Source organism: Berghia stephanieae, chromosome 11, assembly GCF_034508935.2.
Source record: "Berghia stephanieae isolate SIO BIC M18660-M18661 chromosome 11, UCSD_Bste_1.3, whole genome shotgun sequence".
Lineage (NCBI taxonomy): Eukaryota > Metazoa > Mollusca > Gastropoda > Nudibranchia > Aeolidiidae > Berghia > Berghia stephanieae.
Genome location: NC_088370.1, coordinates 33,111,495 through 33,132,860, shown reverse-complemented (window position 1 = coordinate 33,132,860; position 21,366 = coordinate 33,111,495). Strand labels below are relative to the sequence as shown.

Sequence of the window (21,366 nt, the reverse complement as noted above, 5' to 3'; positions counted from 1 at the left end):
TCTTAGCCTTACCGAGGACTGTCAAGACCTGTCAGCTCCAGACTAAGACCGGGCTCAAAATCGATGCTCATGTCTTGTTCCATGGTCGAGTCAATGCTCACGTTTGCCAGGAGGGGACTGTTATCTGTGCTGGATCTAGATGTTGACAACAATGACGGTTAGAACAAGAAGGGATGGAGGGTGACAATCATGCAATCAAGGGTTTTTTTCACAACATACAACCAGACACCGTTAATCCTGACATCAATGCATCAAACCAGAAGTCAAACACTCATGAAACAAAACCCTAGTATGTTCATCTGTCATTTCCGCTAACGTGTCACTTTCATCAAACCAGAGGTCAAACACTAATGAAACAAAGTCTGAGTATGTTTATCTGTCATTTCAGCTAACGTGTCACTTTCATCAAACCAGAAGTCAAACACTCATGAAACAAAGTCCTAGTATGTTTATCTTTCATTTCAGCTAATGTGTCACTTTCATCAAACAATTTATTCTTTTAAAAGAAGGGCGAGTTGCATTAATTTAAAGACATATGACTGTTTTATTAAATTGGTGTGAATGTTGACAGCTAAGAATAAATATCAAAGGGACCTTACTATACCTCTATTTCTATTTTGCACATGAGATAATATTTCATAAACTTAAAAATAAGACAAGATTTTTAAACAAACATCTGATACTATCCTGTAGATAATTACAGGAGAAAATAAAACTGCGTAGTAAATGAAGAAGCTAGGTATAAATTTATTTTAAATTGACGCACAATATGGTGTATAGAATCAAAATTTATCCCCTTATAATAAAATGTTCTAGTTTTATCATCAGACAAAATTTCCAAATGACAAATGAGTAAATCTAATTTAACTTCAATTTAGACTATTAATTTAAAAATAGTTAGAAATAATCTTCAAAGTATAAAAACCATTGACCTAATCTTTCACCTCTAAAAACCGTCTAATATGATCAAAGTAGTCAAAACTGAATGATAAATAACACAAGACTGAATCAAGTGGACTCTAATAAGCGTCCATCATAGATTGTGTCAGATTAATGGTGTTAGACTGAATCATGTGATGTTTCAACAAAACACTAAAAATATCGTTCACAAAAATTGTATCGATAGCCGTAACAAATTAGTGATCTACATGCAATCTTCAAATTAGCTAGTAAATGTAAATATCTTAATACATTGAAAAAAACAAAAATTATAATGGGGTTGAACGTGCAACATAAAAAAAAAACAAATCAAAGAACTGAACATGCTATACGGAAGTGCTAAACCGAAAAGAAATGCAAATACAGTGCAATCATCATTCTCTCAACTTACAACTATCATAATAGAATTTTGGTAGGGGTTTTTTTTTTTTTTGGGGGGGGGGGGGGGGGTTCACAAAAATGTAACCCACCAGACAAAGTAAATGCTAGTTTAAGCTTGGAAATGAAAAACAATGACAAACAAAAATAAAAGCTTCAATTAAATTCACAAGAACAAATTATGACGTAGTCGTATCAGGTTACCCCTTTGTCAACAAAACAGATCACGCATCTGATGAATGTGAGATGATATTGTTATAAAGCGGTAACACACAAAATGTCCACATTTTTAGTCGTTATGAATTAAATTGAAGATTTCAAAACTATTTTCTCATTGGTTTTTTTTTTTCAATTCTTTTTGAACCAAACACTGATGATCATATTCAAAATACTCAAATTTAGGTGACTAGTTTCCCCCATCCTCAATGAGATGGGTGTGTCACACATCAATTAAGGAGAATCATTGTAAGAGATGAGATTGCACTGCCTTGATTTTCTGATGATTAAAAATGTTACGTTTACATGATTAAAAATAAATAAATAAATAAATGAAACAAAAATGTCTCTTGCAGGCCTGCTAAAAATAAACCATTCATTTTTTAAATCTTCCTACAACAATTACAAAGGGGTTGAGATAAGAGTGAAATTACCTGGCAGAGAGTTTCTGGTCGTCCTGCCAGGCAATAACCGATCGGTGCAACTGCTCCCTTTCCGATGGGGTACTCAACGTGTGCACACGCCTGCCTCGCCGCTGAGGCTGTTGCTGTGGTTCACTACCACCAAAGATACTACTACTCATACCAGCAGCAGCGGCAGCCCGTCTTGCCAGGAGAGGTTGGTGACTATACGTACAGTAGTTTGTTGGTTTTGGATAGAATTTTGTTTTGTTTTTTTAAACAAAAAATAAGAGGAAAAAGAAGAAAAAAAAATTATATCATGTTAGTTTTTTACTTTTAAACGATGTCAGTTTTTACTTGTAAAAGATTTCTATCAACTCTTAGAAGAATTTTTTAAATCCGAAAGTTCAAGTCCATGAGATGCAAAAGGCAGTGTGTGTGTGTGTGTGTGTGTGTGTGTGTGTGTGTGTGTGTGTGTGTGTGTGTATGTGTTGTGTGTGTGAAGTACTACAAATCTTGCAACAAATCAATTGGACAACAAATATCCCAATTACTTTAGTCTTTCATTTATCATTTCGTTAATGTGTCTGTGACAGCATGTTTGAAATGTTCACGTGTCTATATTGAATCAACAAAAACTACAGACGCTACAGTTCATACTCCAGTCTATTATATTTGTTTTCCACATTCATTTGTTTATTGTGATGCTGATGAATGAAGGGTACCCGAAATGTCCATTGTCTGTACAGTTCCCATCCCAAGCCATTATCACCTTTTCATTAGTATTTTCATGTCTAAATTGTCAGGTTAATCGATTCAGCTATTGTTTGAGGGAGAGACAGGTGCATCATATTATTGATTCTTGTAATTTGTCGCTGAGGTAACGCTTGGTGGAGTGTGTTTTATTTGAACTTTTCATGTAATAGAGAATATTCATGGGTGAATATAATATGCAATTTTGCTGATTTTGTCGAATTATCATTTTTACACATTATCTCTACCAGTTTTGAGATTTGAAAATATAATCTTGAAAGGGTTTATTTTCAGTTCATCTTTTAAATTTTTTCTCACCTTTTTCTAACACTGAATCACACACTGATTACTGCTTAATATTTTTTTTTTCCTTTACTGTTACAGTCTGTAAGATAACCTTATATGCACCTTTGACTAAGTAGAAATTAGTTTGCAATAATCCATTTCCGAGAAGAAAATGAAAATTAGTACAAGTTTAATAACACCTATGTCTATTGTTGACAACTATAGAAAAGAAAGGTGGGATTTCTTTTAGCGCATTCACAATGACATCATCCGTGTGTCAAGCAAACACAATTTCAACAATCCCAAACTACAAATTGTTATAGCTGTGTTGTAGTATCAAGAAATAATTATTAAGCATTATTATAAGAAGCAACAAAGAAAACTCAATGAAGGGCCAGATATATTAACTTTCAACGGGGATAAAGTCACCTCTCAATAGATAAGGGTTGAAAAAAAAAAAAGAATTAAGGTAACAATATTACAATTATTACAATGCTTTTAAAATTAAAATTTTGAAAACAAAATGAAACAAGTATTCAAAAACAAAATTTAAAAGCAACATTGGAAAGTCAATGTAAAAAAACAAAAATGTTAACACAAGTAATAAAACAGAATCTTTTCTTTTCAAGAAACAAAATCTGACCGATGTAAGTTTTTCTTATTAGTGATCCAAATGGTTAGAATTCAGAACAATGATTCTCAAACTTACATACTTTAAAATAAATCCTTTTTTTATTAACAGATTTCCTGATCGGTCACTGTTTTCTATCAAATAAGTTTAATCTTAAATTTGGTTGCAAGAATTCCATTCAGCAGCAGTTTGAGAATCACTATTATTGATTGAGTAAATAGGGGTGAGGCATGCTGTCCACATTCCCCCTCATACGTGATCATAAAAAGCATGTACAGCAGATCTACTTTTGCTATTTGTATATACTGCCCAAGACGTTTGTAATGTTAAGTTGTGTACTTAAGAACATTGAACAGACCCAGCCATCCAATCATTGTTAGCTGAACAAAAGAGGGCCAGTAGACAAAATGACTGCATTTAGGATCTTAGCCGGTCATGCTAGTACCCTCCCTACCTCTGAGTTTTCAGGACTCCCGAATTTCAATAAAGTAATCTTACAATTACAACTGTTTCCTTATAGGGAATGAGATTAGAGGAAGAGTAGCGTCCCTTGATTGGATGTCACCTTACAGAGAGAACGTCAAAATGGTTTTGCGCATGCATCTCTCTCGTCCTCGCTTTCGGTGAAGTGTCTCATGTCGCACAACCAACATGACGTTTTCTCTCTAATAACTTTTCCACTCGTGACTTCCAATCAAGGGACGCTACTCTTCCGCTAATCTCATTCCCTATACAGGAAGATCAGCCCAGCCCACCACCCATTCCAAATCATCACAAAGACTGTCATCATTCGACACTTACCTAGGAGTTCCCCCAGCCTGAGATCTCTGGGGCGTTAAGCCGAGGTTGGAGGCTGTATCTTCCAGTGGAAGTTTCTGGAAGCTTTTCTTGGTGGCGTTGGAGATGGGAACAGAGGGAAGGGCTTGGCCACTCTTTCTGCCAGCAGCCGGGACAGCTGGAATGGATATAGTTTTAAATACCAGTCAAATTGTTATTCTATTCCCGTTTGCTTAGAACTCTGAGAGTTCCCTAATCTTAGTTTTTTTCTCTCTTTCATTTGTTTGTTTTAAAATGTTATGGGCACTTGTCATAAAAGCACATTTCATGTTATTTCATGCATTACATTACATTCAGAATAATAGCAATAAACTTATCTTGGGTGATACGAATAGTGTAAGGAAGAAGTAAATATAATCAGGTAATTTGCTTCATCATGTAGGAAATAAAATATAAATCTTATTTTATTTTCATTCGATCATTCATTTTTCAATGACCACAGATTTTGGAAGCTGAAAATAAATTAATTATTGTGCCTGTTATTATTTCTTTTTAAATGCTGCTTCAATTATAAAGACGTTTTTGCAAAAGCCATATCCCAAAATTCTCCTCTCATCATAAAGCCACAACATACCATCCAAATTTTCTACCACTGGCTTTGCTGGAGCCTCCAAATGATTGAAAAGGTCAGCCACAAATGTGTAGATGTTGATTCTCATGGTGGCGTGCGTATACAGGAAGTCCTCGTATGACAAATGGAAAGACGAGTAGGGGAAGTGAGTTTTACAAAAGATGCTGACTTGACGCAGGTTGTAGAGGGAGTCTGCTATACCAATTTGTGACTTGAGGCAAATGTCTGAAAATAAAAGGATTGAATGTCACTGTTTGATGATCAATGCTCTAATACATCCAAATAAGAATGAGACTGAGGAAACTAAAGACCTTCAGGATTAAAAATAAACACAAACAAGACATATTTTAAATGAATTATAATAATTCACGGGGGTGAAGTGGCAGAGTGGTTAAGGCATTGCACTGTGGCCCGGTAGGTCCCGGGTTCAAGCCCCGCTTCAGGCACTTTGGTTTTTTTTTTCCTTGAGCAAAATTATTAACCCCCAATTTGCTCATGTAGACAACATGGGTGATTCCTGTTGACGCCAGACATCTTGTTTGATGAAATATTTATATTCCTTCATGGAATGCCTCTGCAGCGATATCTTATGGTGTCGTGGTGAAAGGGCATAATTTTTGTTAATTCATAAACAATGAATAATTTGATGACCAGTAACATAAATCTGACCACTTGCCTCAATCTTTTATAATAAAAGACTGCCAATACAAAATTTGAGTTTTTGTCATTTTAGAAGATGACAATCATTTATATAAAAGAAACTCAATTCAGACTTCAAATTAAATTTTCCAACATCTTGTTCACATTCAAATAACAGATAAAGGCGATGGGTCTCAAAATGAAATAAAGATTTTTATACAAGAAAACATTTTTTTATTACGAAATAAAAAACTTATCTTGTGAGATAAAAATGATCTGATGAATAAAATGACCATGAATAAAATAATTTTATTTACTTTTGAAATGAACAAGACTTTAGAATAATTGCATGTCAAAACATTACCATTTCCAATGTCGAAACACAATCCCACAGAGTCAGAAAGCAACATTAAATGATCCTAACACAATCCCACAGAGTCAGAAAGCAACATTAATGATCCTAACACAATCCCACAGAGTCAGAAAGCAACATTAATGATCCTAACACAAACCCACAGTCAGAAAGCAACATTAATGATCCTAACACAATCCCAGTCAGAAAGCAACATTAATGATCCTAACACGATCCCACAGAGTCAGAAAGCAACATTAATGATCCTAACACAATCCCAAAGAGTTAAAAAGCAACATTAATGATCTTAACACAATCCCACAGTCAGAAAGCAACATTAATGATCCTAACACAATCCCACAGAGTCAGAAAGCAACATTAATGATCCTAACACAATCCCAAAGAGTTGGAAAGCAACATTAATCGATACAATGCGATGATAATTTCTACCAACCTGAGACGTTGAGTTGATTTGGTCTGTAATAAGCGATGACAGCCGCTATGGCACAGCCATCACCGATATCCCTCATCAAGTCCTCCATTGGAGGTACAGATCTCACTCGGGGTGTTTGGGGCTCTCGTGGACTGGGGGATGTCTTAGCTACTATCCTAACCTGAAATCATAAAAATATTTATTACACACTACTATTCTTCACATTGCACTGAAAAAAACTTGACAATTTTACATTTATTTCCCCACAAACCAAAGGTATTAAATAGTAGAAAAAGCTAGTTTGGAGAAAATCAACTTTACAGATGTAAAATATATCTGAGCGTGGCTCAGCAGTACGGTCTTTGCTTCGTGGCAAGTCACCTCGCCCTAGCTTAATTTGTGGCGCTGCACTGTGGCTTGGGTTATTCCAGTCATCCCTTGGAATAGACCGTTGAGAAAAATTTCCCCTATGGGATGAATAAAGGGAATATTCTATTATTATATTATTATCATTATATATATATATATATATATATATCCTCCGCTAATATATATTTCATATCTTAATATAAATGACATTCAAACACCCATCTACATAAACACCAGCAAGCCATGACAAAACATCAATTTAATCTTTTCAACGGCAGACCAAACAAATTTCTTTCCAATTACGATTCCATTCATTTCTAATCTGGTAATAGTTGTGGATCTAATCGGGATTTTGTTTTTGTCAAGACAGCAGTAACAGCAATGCATATATTCTACCTTTTGATTGGTTTCTCCTTCAAACAGCTGACCATCTTCAGAAGAATTGACAGGGCCACTGGTACCCAGGGCATGGCCCACTTTTTTTACCCAAAACTCCAAAGCTTCCTCTGGGTTGCTGGGTAGATCTGAAGAAGCGTTGAAGGTTGTAATACGTCTGACGGCCTTGACAACTTTCTCCACACTGGCTACTTCAGACAGATAAGCCCTCATCAGAGCATCCATCAGAGCTAGATGGGCTTTCTGGAAACACAAGTAATTTAATTATGATGACAAAGAAAAGTAAATAATGACGGTGATTGGCAGTTACAATGCTAAATTTATTTTTTTTTTTTTTATTTTAAAAAATTATAAAACTAAAGCTTTTATATAGAGCAATATCCACTAACTTCGCTCAAAACGCTTTATAAAGCGTCCCTGACCAACAGCAACATGTAACATGCAAAACGAGACGTGACACCTGTTAGGCGATATTACATTTTTTTCGACAGAGACAACGCTGTTGACGGCCAGGTACTCATTTTACACCTGAGTACTGTGAGAGAATATGAGTAAAGAGTCTTTTCCAAGGACTCAATTATACACTGAGCAAGGCTCGAACTCCGATCCGAAAGTACCACAAGACCACATAGCCGCACAAAGACAAAGTCAACAGTTCAAATCTTACCAATCTGAATGGAGCAGTCTGTACAAGGACAGTCTCTGTGACGGCTGTGTCTTGGACATCCGATATGTAGATACCTTTTCTGGACAACACCTGGATTATACTCCAGTGACCTGCAACAGGAGTGTTAAATAAATCAATCAATAAATGAAAGAACAGATAAAAGTTAATCATTCAAAATAAATTAGATTACAAACTTGGATTTCAGACATGGACAATAGTTGTTATAAAATATATATCCAAGGTGTGTTTCAGAATTAAGTTTCCTTCTTCTATAACTTCGCTAATAAGCAACCTAGAACTACCATAATTTGGATCAATATGACGTAATATCTAAGAAATTTTGATGCCAAATTTCAAGAATATTGGTTGTCGTGTCATAGAGCTGTGACGTGGCAAGTTTGTTGTACTTTTACTCCTTGTCCAAGCGTAATCAAAGGAAAATGGCAAAGCAAAACGTTGATGCAACCTTCTCACACTACAATGTTCGGTTTGTCATCAAATTTTCAACTCTGCTCTGCAAGCCTGCTGTCAAATTACACAGAGACCTCTGTAAAGTTCGGATCACGATGCTCTTTTAATTCAAACTATTAGATGGTGGGTCAAGAAAGTTGAAGATGGGAGATCTGACCACAGAAGACTCACAGACAACAAGGAGAAAAGAAAGTGATGAACAATCATAGCCTTGGACAAACAGCCACTGATCACCATCCTTGACCATTGGGTACACCGAATGCATAAAAATAAGTGTGAGGAACTGAACAGTTTTTTATGTTTAACAGGTAATTGAATAAAGTTTCATTTGATAACAAATACAAGGTTATTCATAATATTATGTAAGTACAGCGCTACAGGGAAAATAAATTGTGAAACATACCTCGTAACATAAATATGTAATAAAATGCACTGCATATGTCTAATACATATATCAATAAGTATATGATATTTAACCTTTATTTTATTTGTTTGTTTCACTTATGAATTATGAAAGGGATGAAATATTAAAATTATGTTTTTACTCTTTAGTTCGCCATCATTTAGGCTATTCTGAGATTTTTAAAAACAATTTCAAACTAGGCTGAAATAAATAAATAAATAAATAAATAAATAAATAAATAAATAAATAAATAAAAAATAAAAACAACAAAATTTAGATTTCAAACTGAATAGATTCCACGCCACCAACGTCATCACCCCTTACCCCTCCATTGTGTATGAGTATCAGGGAAGATTTTCCCACAGACAATACAATAGAGTTCACTCGATGACAGAAGATTGACTAGGAATGGACGAACCAACAACTGACCCTGGAAAGAAAAAAGAAAAACGAAACAAAAATTACATGTGGGTATACGTGGAAAGAGAGTCTGTCTTTCCTAATGGTCTTGGTTGGGATTATTTCAGTAATACAATCTTAAATAAGTTGAAAAAGGGGTTGGGGGGGGGGGGGGCATATTTCATTGGAATACTGGTAAAAATCCCATTCACTCCCAACATAAAACCAATTTGAGGCAAATGATCACATACTCTTTCTCACTCTGTTCTTTTTACGTAAGGCAAATTTCAGAGGTCCTCTTAGATTCCAACTTATGTTGTTTTTTAACCAAAGAATAAATATAACAAAAGTTCCTAAATAAATATACTGCATATATGCATGAGCTAAAATTTCAACACTGTTCCAGAGAAGAAATATATCGTAAAAAACATGGTTATCAAAAAAAATCTTATATAGGTGCTGCTGCTATATATGATCAATTGTCTCAAAACCATAGTACGCCAGAGTAAATCTGATGCTCAATATTCAATTTTAAGCTCAATTATAAACAAAAGATGACTTCAGTGAGCTTAGCAAGTTGTGCTTGTTATTGTTAAACTTCCAAAAAAATAAATAAATAAATAAAAACTGTCATTTCTTAATTTTCTTATCATTCTGGCTTGAAACTCAATATCCTTTTTCAATATTGAGGCTGTGAGTCAAATTCATAATTGTGATATAAATTTTATTTTTTTCAAAAAAAGATATGCCAAAATCATTTTAAGAGGAATTTATCACTGTGCTGTATAAAAGTAAGAGATGAATCGCCTACCATAATAATCTATTCTAATCTTACCTCGGCATTTTCATAGAAAGGATCCTTGAGGTCTCTGGGTATCTGTTTACCGTAGGCCTTGGAAGTCAGCCATGAGATGGAGGCACGGAGCTTGGCCTGGTGGATCAACACACAATAATAAGGGACATGCTTTAATTTGAAAATACACATCAACTGGCATCTGTCTTCTTAAGATTTTAACCATGTGAGTACAACTTTACAAACATTGTTAAGTACTGTGATATCTTTTTTTTTTAAGTGTTACAGTTGTGAACAAGTCTGACAGTTCTTCTTGTTATTCTTGATATTGTCGTTGTTGTTGTTGTTGTTGTTACTCAAGACCTGCCCAAAATATGCAACAGCAAGAGAGGAGTTTTGGCCTCACTGACTGTATGAGCTCCTGACATAGTAAGGAAGACAACTGCGTTCCTTCACCACTAAAGATTCAAACACGAAGACGATATGAAGGGGTGAAGAAGAATATTTTTTTTTAATGTAATTGTATTAATTCTTTCAATTTTGCATAACTATCCATTATACATCTCCATGAAGTTCTTCAGAGCTATTGGGCTCCTGGTTACTATAGCATGAAATGGGCATAACAATTGCTTGCTATCGCTTGGATAGGACACGTCTATTGCAAATTACTTTCCACCAGTCTAACAGACCCAGCTACCCATCACTACTGGGTGTCTGGGAAAATATTGACTACACCCGGGATCGAACTTGCTCCCTTTAGGTGTGAGCTATCGGGATCAACAACCTCCACCATGTGAATAATGTCAACTTACGCTAGTGAGGGCTTTGAAAGAATGACCACTGTAGAAGGGATCTCGTCTCTGTGGTTCCGAAACAACCATTGTTCTACCAGACCTGATCGTACTAAATAAATAGCTAGCCTGAAGTGCTATCACTACATGAACAAACTGAGCCTTGCGTCGAAAAATTCACTAGGATTGCAAGAACAGTTTAAATCAATGTATGAAGTCGGTATCCCGCACAAATGAACCAAGATGATGGGATTTAAAACTGAACAAGACAAGGAGCAGGTCCTTATCAAGAAGTAATAAATAATATTTGATTAGGCTGCTTTGCTTTTAAACTGTTCTTTTTTTTATATATAAAACAAAATACGAAATGATCAAAAAGAAAAAAAAAAACAAAAAAAAAACAGAAAGAGCAAAGTACAAATCAAAGGCGTCTAGCAGGAAAACGACACTAGAACTGATGAACAAAACAGTTGGATCGGCGGTAATGAAGGCTTTCCCTATCCATCATCCATCTCATATAACCAGGTGTTGTATCTAAATATAGCGGTGTAGGGGATCCCCTGATAAATATCGATTTGTCAGGGTTTCTCAATATCACACACACACATATACACACACACACAATCGCCCTATTCATAGCACAGGTCAACAAGAGGCCAGATGACTAGATGCTATAATGTCCTATATATGAAAACGGTTAACAATACAAGTCACGCAGCCTAGCAATGAAATTGACCTGATTAAGTCGATAACTATTTGGGTTTAACATTTATATTAGGCCTACATGTTATAGATATCTTAAATTTTCATCTTGTAGCACAGTGCGTGGTAACTAAATTACTAATTGATTAATGCTATTCCAATATGATAGATTTTATGCTTAAATTATCAATTTATTGTTGTGTTTTATTTGCATTGTAAAGCGCCTCTGAGCACATTGTGGATCTAGGCGCTATATAAATTCATTCATTCATTCATTCATATCGCCAGTCGAAGAAAACGATCTCTAACGACATAAGTGGAACTACTAGCACTAGACGATAGATAAACAATGTCAGATACGACACAATTGCTCCCACTTGAAACAAAACAAGAGTGTATTTCCCACGCGCTTAAAGACGATTGGTTAGCTCTCTCTCTCTCTCTCTCTCTCTCTCTCTCTCTCTCTCTCTCTCTCTCTCTCTCTCTCTCTCTCTCTCTCTCTCTCTCTCTCTCTCTCTCTCTCTCTCACTCTCTCTCTCTCACACACACACACACACTCACCCTTTACACACACTCACTCTCTACACACACACACACCACACAAACACACGCACACATACATACACTCTCTCTCTAGACACAAACACACCACACAAACACACACACCCAAACGCTCACTCTCTCTCTCTCTTGGCACACACACAAACACACACGCTCACACACGCGCGCCCGACTTGATTGGACTTCTCACCTGCAGACGTTCTGCTTCGTGACGTCACAGTTGACACGGTGTGAGTCACCGACACCTGGAAAACACGCCTGGGTGATCTAATTTTAGAATTAAAGGAATTTCCTTCTAAAACAAAGACCGACGATGTTAAACGTTTAACAAAACTATAATTATATATTATAATGAATATGAATTTTTCCGAAAAGCGGATATTATGTGAAGAGGGGGGGTCCGTGACTCATTGATTTTGTGAATATAATGAATTCACGAAATAGGTGAATACAGCAAAAACCTTGCTCCATTATTGTGCAACTTACAGGGATATGGAACTAATAAGTCGATGGCAATAGAAATGGACGTATTAAAATGAACAACTTCAAATCTGCGAGATCTATGACTCATTGATGAAATGCAATGCATACATGAGGATACGTAACAACAGCTTTGCCATTGTTTACAAAAAACACCAATTGGAGTGAAAGGGAAAGGAGGTGCGCGCGCGAGGGGGGGGGGGGGGGGGGGGGTTGGGGTATGTACAAACACAGAAAACAAAGCCGACTAGGACGGAAAACACAATAGCTAGATGATAAAAAGGATTATAATACATTCAACCTTAAGAGAATGAATTCGTGGTTAATGCTTTACGGGCCGGGTCTGAATTGAATCTAACGTAACAGTAAATTGTGTTAGAAAACAGTAACAGTCACAAATAAGACTGAGTGGATTAGTAGTAGAACGATAGCCTGTAGATCTCAGGTTCTTCGTCCCGCTATGGACTGTGCAAATTGAAGTCCTTGGAAACGGCTCTTCGTTTTATTTATAGAAATAAAAGGAACAAGCCGTGGTATGACAACATTGCATCCGACCAAATACAAACCACCCCCCCCCCCCCCCCAAAAAAAAAAAACGGTAAAAAAAAATCAAGTAACAGCAACAATAATCAAAAACACCAACAATAAAAAGCATAAGGAAATCAGAACATATACAAAATTCGTTAAGAGTCGCTTTAGGATCGGAACCCCTTAGAAAGCGCTTTTGGCATATTTTACAGCTCTCTATAAAAGTTTATCGTTTTATTTATTTATTGATCAATTATCTATTTATCTTCTCATTCATTTATTTTTTCATATATTTACTTGTGTTTTGGGTATTTTTTTTTTGTTGTTGTTTTTTTTTTTGTTTGTTTTTTTTTGTTTTATCTTTTCTTCTCGTGTTTTTCATAGCTCTCTTCTGTGGTCTTGCTTCATGTTTTTCTTATGTGACAAAGGTCTGCATTTATAACTAGAACAGTTCTCTGAAGCCCATGAGACCAGCCCGTGGGGCCGGAGTCACTACCATTTTTTTTTTTTTTTTTTTTTTTTTGTAGTACGCTACTAGTCTGTTACCAAGTATTTTCGGTCACGGATCTAGCAGACCCAGCCGCCCAATCACTGCTTGATGGGCAGGGAGGGGTCGAAACAACTCCCTTTGCCGATGATTTCTAAAAATAAAACAGCATTCAGTCTGGCCGTTGAAGGGTTAAAATATTAGATATGTCTTTTGTAAACAAATCAATACTAACTAAAGCTTAGCCATGCATATCGGTATCCACCCATAGATTCAATGTTAGAAAACCGATAAGTAAAAAGGAAAGTAATTTTTTAAAATAAAGAACAGTCGGGGGGTTTAAAAGGATATATGTGAGCATTTAAATTGAATTGGGGATTTCATGTTCATACAATGCAGTCACTTCGTACATACAGTTATTTATATTTATATCGGTGTATTGTGTTGACTAGTCCTGTCACAATCGCTTACAAACTCATGAGTAATTAACATTTCTAGGTACAATTAATTTCTTTCTTCTTTTATATCCTTTTGATTGCTTTGTTGTTTGTTCTGTTTTTTTTTAAATATTTTTCTTTCTTTCTTTTTTTCTTGGTTACTTGATTGTATCCCCACTAAAGAAGCATCTTAGCTCCCTATAGATTTCCTACTGATAAGCACGGCGAAAGCACGCTGATCACGGTAAATACGTGGAAACGCGCTGTATATTTATAAATGTTCAACTTTCATCAAGGACAAAAAGAGACCAATATTAGCTTTCATCAGAACACATCCCAAACGAAGGGTAAAATACCTTGGTTAAAAAAAAAAAAATTCAGGAAAGCAAATACACACGTGCATGCGCGCACATGACTGTAATTAGTTCAATTTTATTTTATTTTTTTTTTATCCCTCTGAAGAAATGTGTACTGATTGTCTGTCTAGATCACCTGCAAGTGTTAGGATAGGAACAAGGGAACCGAGGTACGTTATTCCATTCCTTATTAGGCACATCAAAGGAGGCAACAATCAATCAACCAAATTGCTTTGGGCTCATTTTTTTTGTCATGAAAATGCTCTCAAACGAACGCAAAATGGACTATTAACTTAAACTGAATTCGTTTCCCAAAGCACAAGAAGTTTGGTTTGTTTTGTTTTTTTGTTTTTTAATTAAAAAAAAAAAACATTTTCATTTGTTATGGGTTCCAATTTCGTTGTACTCGATTGTAACAAACGTGACGGGGGGGGGGGGGGGGGGGGGGGGATTCGGATTTTGTATGCCAGCTGAGTCTTCTGCCTGTTCTAGTTCTACCACGCACTAACAAAACTCTTTTTTTTTTTTTTAAATATCATTATAATTATCATTCATTTCTGTAAAACCAACCAAAAAAAAAAAAACCCCAAAAAACAAAACAAAAAAAAAAAAAACAACAACAAAAAAAAAGCGTATACGACTAATATGATGAAGAACAATAACGATATAATTAATAATTGATTGCTATTGAATCATTCCAAACTTTTCAACAACTTTCTTAACTATGTAGTACTTTTCAAAAGGCACAGCAGATTTGAATTTTTGAAAAATTTGCGGGTCATTTTAATTTACGTACATTGACGTTAACGTTTTCTAGGGGAGAGGGAGAGGGGGAGTGGGGCAAAACACAACAGTGTTATTTAACTGTCCAGAACAAGTGAACATTTGATTGAACCCAGGGCATATACACGCCACAAACTAACTTATTATAAGTTATAGACTTCGGAAGAATCGACTTGATATCGGAATGCAGCCATGATAGATAGACCCCATGAATGGAGAATGCCCTTAACCTGTATCGGAATTCAAAATTTATATTTAATGAGCGTAAAGAAACCTTGGTCTACAACATTGTATCAAATTCCTTTTGATATCAATACGAGGTTAATAAATATAATATATATACAATTATAACGATGAATGCAATCGCTGCTATATTTATACGTCTCATACACAATAAATTATCATTCATGTGTCCAATCTATTCACGGCGATCTTCCATGGAGATCCGTTATGTGCTGCGGTATGTATTACACACGATACAAATTACACTACATTGCTGTGACACTACATTGCCGTGCATTGGCAAAACACCGTTTTGTTGTTGTTGTTTTGTTTTTGGTTTGGGTTTTTTGGGTTTATTTTTTTGTTTGTTTGTTTGTTTTGTTGTTTTTATTTTTTTTTTTTTTTTTGGTGTGGTTTTTTTTTTTTTTTTTTTTTTTTTGGGGGGGGGGGGGGGTTGGGGTTTGTTTGTTATTTTTGGTTAATCTTTCATTTAGTCAGACAATGTTATGTCGCATGATTACGGAGTTGTCAAAAGTCTTAAAACTGAACCTTCTAAAAAAACGTCGAAAGAAGTGTCGGGTTTAAGATTTTTATAAGTAAGTTGAGGGCCCTATTGATAGGTTGATATTCAAAATAAAAAGTTTTAATGTCAAAATGCACTCTGTCGTTCTTCTGGTGGTGTTTTTTTGGGGTTTTATTTTTTGTTTTTAATTCACGAGAAACTGGGCCATGGGTTTTTAAATGTCAGAGCAATAGATAGACTATCATTGACAATTATATGATGAACGATGACTTAAATCCCATAACTGTCGTCTATTAGTCTTTATGAAGAGACCCGATCAGACCTTATAAATAGATAGTCTGCGCTTAGCTAAGAAGCTCACAAATTTGCCATCCGGAAATATAACAGACCAACACACAAAACTACGAGGGCTCTTTCATAATTAACCGAAAAATGCCTGTAAAATCAGCGTTTTTTATGCTATCAACAAAATTCTTGCACGTGTTCATACCTTGACTCGTCCTTCATTTCTCTACGTAACAGCCAAGTCTGTCGACACTTTTCTGCCAACGCCGCACCATGGAATAGATACCCTCTCGGAAGAAATTTCCGTCAAGGTTTTGTAGCCATTTCCGCACATGGTCAACAAGCTCTTCATCGACATCAAAGCGCTTTCCTGCTAGCTCACGTTTCAGTGGCCCAAAGAGGTGATAATCAGATGGTGCGAGGTCTGGACTGTGTGGTGGGTGTGGCAAAATCTCCCATCCATATTTCTCTAGCCAACCTTGCGTCACTCGTGCTGTGTGGGGTGTAGCGTTGTCGTGTTCCCTGCAGATGTCCAATCTTTGTTCTTTATGATTGTCTGTCAATTGCTTAGGAACCCATCTTGCGCTGACTTTTCTGTAGCCAAGTTCATCAAATACAATTCTATGGGCAGAAGTTTCCGAAATTTCAAGACTGCTTGCAATTTCACGAAGTTTCAACCTCCTGTCTTGACGAATAAGCTCATCAACTCGCTTCACATTGTCTTCTGACTTCGCAGTTATCGAACGCCCTCTCCCACCCTGTCTGTCAAGTCGGAATGGCCGGCTTCAAACAAATTACACCAGTGATAGACTTGTGTACGGCTTATAACATGCTCACCATATACACTCTGAAGTTCTTTATGAATTTCGGTAGGATTCAGACTTTTGGCATTCAAAAAACGTATGACAGCTCTGATTTCCTCCTTTGACCAAGTTTCAAGGTGGGCCGCCATCTTTAAAATCGTCTAGAAATTCATTGTGCAAAATGATGCACTTCATAATTTCTGGGAATATCCGTAAGGAAATAAGGAATATCATGTCGTTTACAGAATTAAAAAAAATCTCCACTGGTTGCTGAGCAATGGGCATTTTTCGGTTATTTCTGAAAGAGCCCTCGTATGTGAAACCTTGAACATTTACAGTCTGGTAAAAACAGTTTAGTGAGAATCACTCATAAACGCGGATGGCAAAAAGCCGTAACAAAGACCTGAGCGACGTTAATTTCATAATAACGATGAAATTACACCTCTTTCACGACAGAATCTATTCCAATAAATATTTGGATAAAAGGAGCAATTGCAGCTTATTTATTGACACTGTCGTTTGGACACACCGCTATTAGTCCGACTTCTATTTGTGAAAACGGTAAGAAGTAAGTAGTAAAAAGATACGATGTCTGGTTATAGTTAGAGCTTGACTAAATCACGCGTTCTAGTTCTAGGAGTTAAAAAGTTGAAATCACTATCTCACTATTTCAATGCGGACATGATTATATTGATAAATATATTAAGTCTTCGTGTCATTAAGTGGTATTCACGTCAGGGACCGTTTAGCTTTAAGTTCAAAGACTTATCTGGCCAAATACTTTGTTGATGAGTATGAGAATATGAGCGCATAGATGCTACAGCAAAACACATCCTGACAGTGGGATAGATTAAGATTTCATTAATCCTCTAATCCATTTGGTCATGGCTATAGAAAAAATAGAATAGAATTCCCTTTATTTATCCCATAGGGGAAATAGGTCTCTCGGGTCTTTGCGCCGCAAATTGAACAAAGGGAGGTGACTTGCTCAAGGCAACACAGCGCAGCGGCGGGTGATCAAAGATTGTACCGCTGAGCCACGCTGCCCCCTTGGAAATAAAAATAAAAATAAGGGAGATGGGGGGGGGGGGGGGGGATTCAAAGGTCCCAGTAGTAAGTTAATATTGGCTGTTCAGCCTCACCAGGCATCAGTTAAAAAGAAAGAAATCGGCTGGTTTTCAATAATTTATAATAAACATTAAAAAAAATATAAAATCAGAGTTAGTAAAAAGATATTCAAAACCCCATCTCTTGTATTCCTCCACTAACAATTACACCAAACTAGTACTAGTGATTCCCCCAGAGAACGCACGAATGAAAGCTGGAATGAGACCCTTTTCTTTTGTTTGTTTTTTGTTTGTTTATTGCTTTAGGTCTCTTCCAACACAAATTATGAGGTTATATGAGAGACCGCTGAAACAAAAAAACAAGCAATCTAACAAAAATAGTACAAATGTAAATCAAAATCATAACCTAAAGATATAAGCTAAATTATAAATAACCAAGAACAAACAGGCAGAAGATTTACAGAAAAAAAAATATCCCCTGTCAAAAATACAATCACAAACCAAAGAAGCAGGATAGGTTAGTAAAGAGAAGAAGAAACGACATCACTATCGGATCGTACACCCATGCGAACATCATAGGTATATGATTCAAGGGTGATGCTCCCATTCAACCACCCGCTGACCCTTTTCTCGTTGAGAGCTGTTTCTGTAGAGCACCATAGTACACAGTACAAGCAAAAAGCATCGATGAATCAGAGTCTCTGCCCATTTTATATTGCAAACTGAAAACTTATCTTATCTTATTAGGATTCGGATCCTATGAGGGTAAAGATCTTTATGAATGTGTCAATCATTAATTTTTTTGAGCCCTTAAAGTCTGATAATTTGACAGTTAGAACTCAATAAAAGACCACTTAAAAATTACCACTTGATACTGCACATATATATCTAATGAATTATTATACTAGGCATTCCCAGTTCTTTTTAGGTTTTTAAAGAACTGATGCAGAAATACACCACAGTGTTGTGGGCAGTTTTATATATTTCTACAATTTCACCATGATTATAGAGGTTTACAATATTTCATATCCCCTCCCCCTTATGGAATTGAATTTCCATTTGACAGAGTACTACATGCCACTGTTAGACGTCATGATTGTACCAGCACTCTTACAATTACATCTTAGTGGGGTGATGTGCTAAGTGTGCTTGCTAAGGACACAAAACTGGCACAGAAGTTTTAGGATAATTGTCACCTGTCTTGTCATTGACCACACCTAGGATAGTTTGCATAATTTGTTACAAGACAAGACAATGCAAAACTCAGCTGAATTCATTGCATGACTGATTTGTAACACTCCCCCCTTAAAATTGTATCTCAACTCTCACAGACCCCCCCCCCCCCCCCCCCCCCTTCTTGTAAAGTTACAATATAATACTTCCCGGGAACAAAGGGTCGAGTCACTTTGGGGGGATGCAGCACCCCCCCCCCCCCCCCCCCCCCCCCCCCACCTTTCATGACAAAATTGATTGTTACAATTTCTAGAAAATCAATGACAACTGACATGTCTGTATAAGTCTTTCCAATGTCAGTTCTCTGTAGATGGAGAATCAACAATATCAATTGCAACAAATCGATAATTCTCACCAGTTTAAGATACAATTTTCAGTATTTGCCAGAGGTAAGATTCGTCGTGATCGCAATTCGCCTTCATATCTTAATTGATGATTTGCCCACTACTAAATTAACCAATCAGAATATTTCCTGCCATCTATCCCGTTTCGTCCCCTTGACTATTTTTTTTCATGTAATGAAAAGGCCTGAGATACCATTTGTACATGCCAAACACAAAAATAGATCAGGCCCAATTAGTGAGTATTTCTCACAATATTTTGACACACTGATAAAGGAATTGCATCCCAAAACCTGACGACACAATGGAGATTTTAAATACTAGACATGCTGAAATGACCCCGTGGTCTTCGTGAAAGGAGAAGTATTCCTTTCAAACAACAACAACAACAACAACGGAAAAGGTCATAAAGAAAGATATTTTTTTCTGACTCCCAATAGTGAAGTGAATGACTCTTGCATTGAAATGTTGGAGTGCTTCCTGCCAATGTAGAGCACTGCAATCCACTAATGACTGCTAAATTTGATGAATTTGCAAAAGCACATACAAAAAGTAAAAGTATAGAGAAACAAGTTCTCTGAAATAATTTTTACATACACTGACCATTAAATAATAATAATAATGCTGAAAACTTATAATATAGCGCTATAACTCTTGAGATACCAGACTCTAAGCGCTAAAATTACAAATTATTTTGGCCCAAACATACTCATTTAAACACATACACAAGCACACACGCACACACACACACACAACACATAACAAAAACCAGACCTATCTTGCTTCTCATATCATCAATTACTCAAATTTAAGCCAAACATCTCCCACATGTCACAAGAGATATTATATCATGTTTTTTTTTCTAAATAAGACGCACAAATGGCTACAACAGAAAATTCATTAGGGGAGAAAGAAATACACAGAGGATGTCATTAAAGATGCTCCTAGTCTTCAGGAGAATACATGAAAAGTAGGAAAATTAGAGGCATGTGCTGAAGATTTGAGAAGGAATGAGAAAAAAAGAGAAGAAAATACAGAAACAGTAATATAGAGAACTTATATTCAGAGATATTGTTATTATGGATTGTACTAGAACACAAAAACAGCTTGAAACAAGAATGTAAAAATAACATTAAGTCAACAGAGGAATGGATGACATCCCCCCCTTTCATGGTTCAATATCAAATATGACTTATATGATGAAATAAATTATGTATAACAATAGCAGCAGGAGATGAAGAAATGAATCGAGGAAATGACATTTCCAAAATAAATTCAAAAAAAAAGAAAACATGATTGGTGAGTTGAGTCCTGGAATAAATTACATTACTTGGAATCTGTTTTGTTTATTATTAACAGGTTTTAAGGTGTTTGCACACCTTTACATGATCATTTCAGATCCAGTAAAAAGGAAGATAGTAGAAGAGTTAAAAACATTAAGATCGAGTGATCAAGCAACAAATAAAAAAAAGTATTAAAAAAAAAAAAAGGGATTAGTTCAACATAAATTAGAAGTAGATCCGAACATCAATACATAGGGGCAGCATGGCTCAGCGGTGCAGTTCTTTGCTTCGTATCCAAAAGGTACTGAGTTCGAATAACTGCTGTGTTTTGTGAGCTTGTCACCTCGCTCTAGCTCAGTTTGTGCGCTGCACGGCTACTGATGCCTGGGGTATTCCAATCTTCTTTTGGAATAGACCCTTAAGAAAAAATTACCCCATGGGATGAATAAAGGGAATTTATTCTATCATATTTAATTTATATCCATGTAGCTAATCTGAAATCACATAATTGCCAAACATTGTTGACACAGACTCAGTACTGACACAAGATC

At 36.0% G+C, this 21,366-nt stretch overlaps 1 protein-coding gene across 13 annotated transcripts in view; it reads right to left on the bottom strand.

Moving 5' to 3' along the window:
* The window catches only part of LOC144957380 (calmodulin-regulated spectrin-associated protein 1-B-like), a 59,600-nt gene that overhangs the window by 35,958 nt on the left and 2,276 nt on the right, over positions 1–21,366 (bottom strand). For 8 of the 13 annotated variants that reach the window (XM_078888613.1, XM_078888620.1, XM_078888616.1 and 5 more), the window contains exons 2-10: positions 9,976–10,071; positions 9,066–9,171; positions 7,868–7,977; positions 7,201–7,443; positions 6,457–6,616; positions 5,015–5,236; positions 4,405–4,558; positions 1,968–2,159; positions 13–135 (exon numbers count right to left, since the gene is read on the bottom strand). In XM_078888613.1, the coding sequence (XP_078744739.1) occupies positions 13–135; positions 1,968–2,159; positions 4,405–4,558; positions 5,015–5,236; positions 6,457–6,616; positions 7,201–7,443; positions 7,868–7,977; positions 9,066–9,171; positions 9,976–10,071 (1,406 nt within the window). The remainder of the gene's footprint in view (positions 1–12; positions 136–1,967; positions 2,160–4,404; positions 4,559–5,014; positions 5,237–6,456; positions 6,617–7,200; positions 7,444–7,867; positions 7,978–9,065; positions 9,172–9,975; positions 10,072–21,366) is intronic. The other 5 variants (XM_078888622.1, XM_078888624.1, XM_078888623.1 and 2 more) reach the window with 2 other exon arrangements.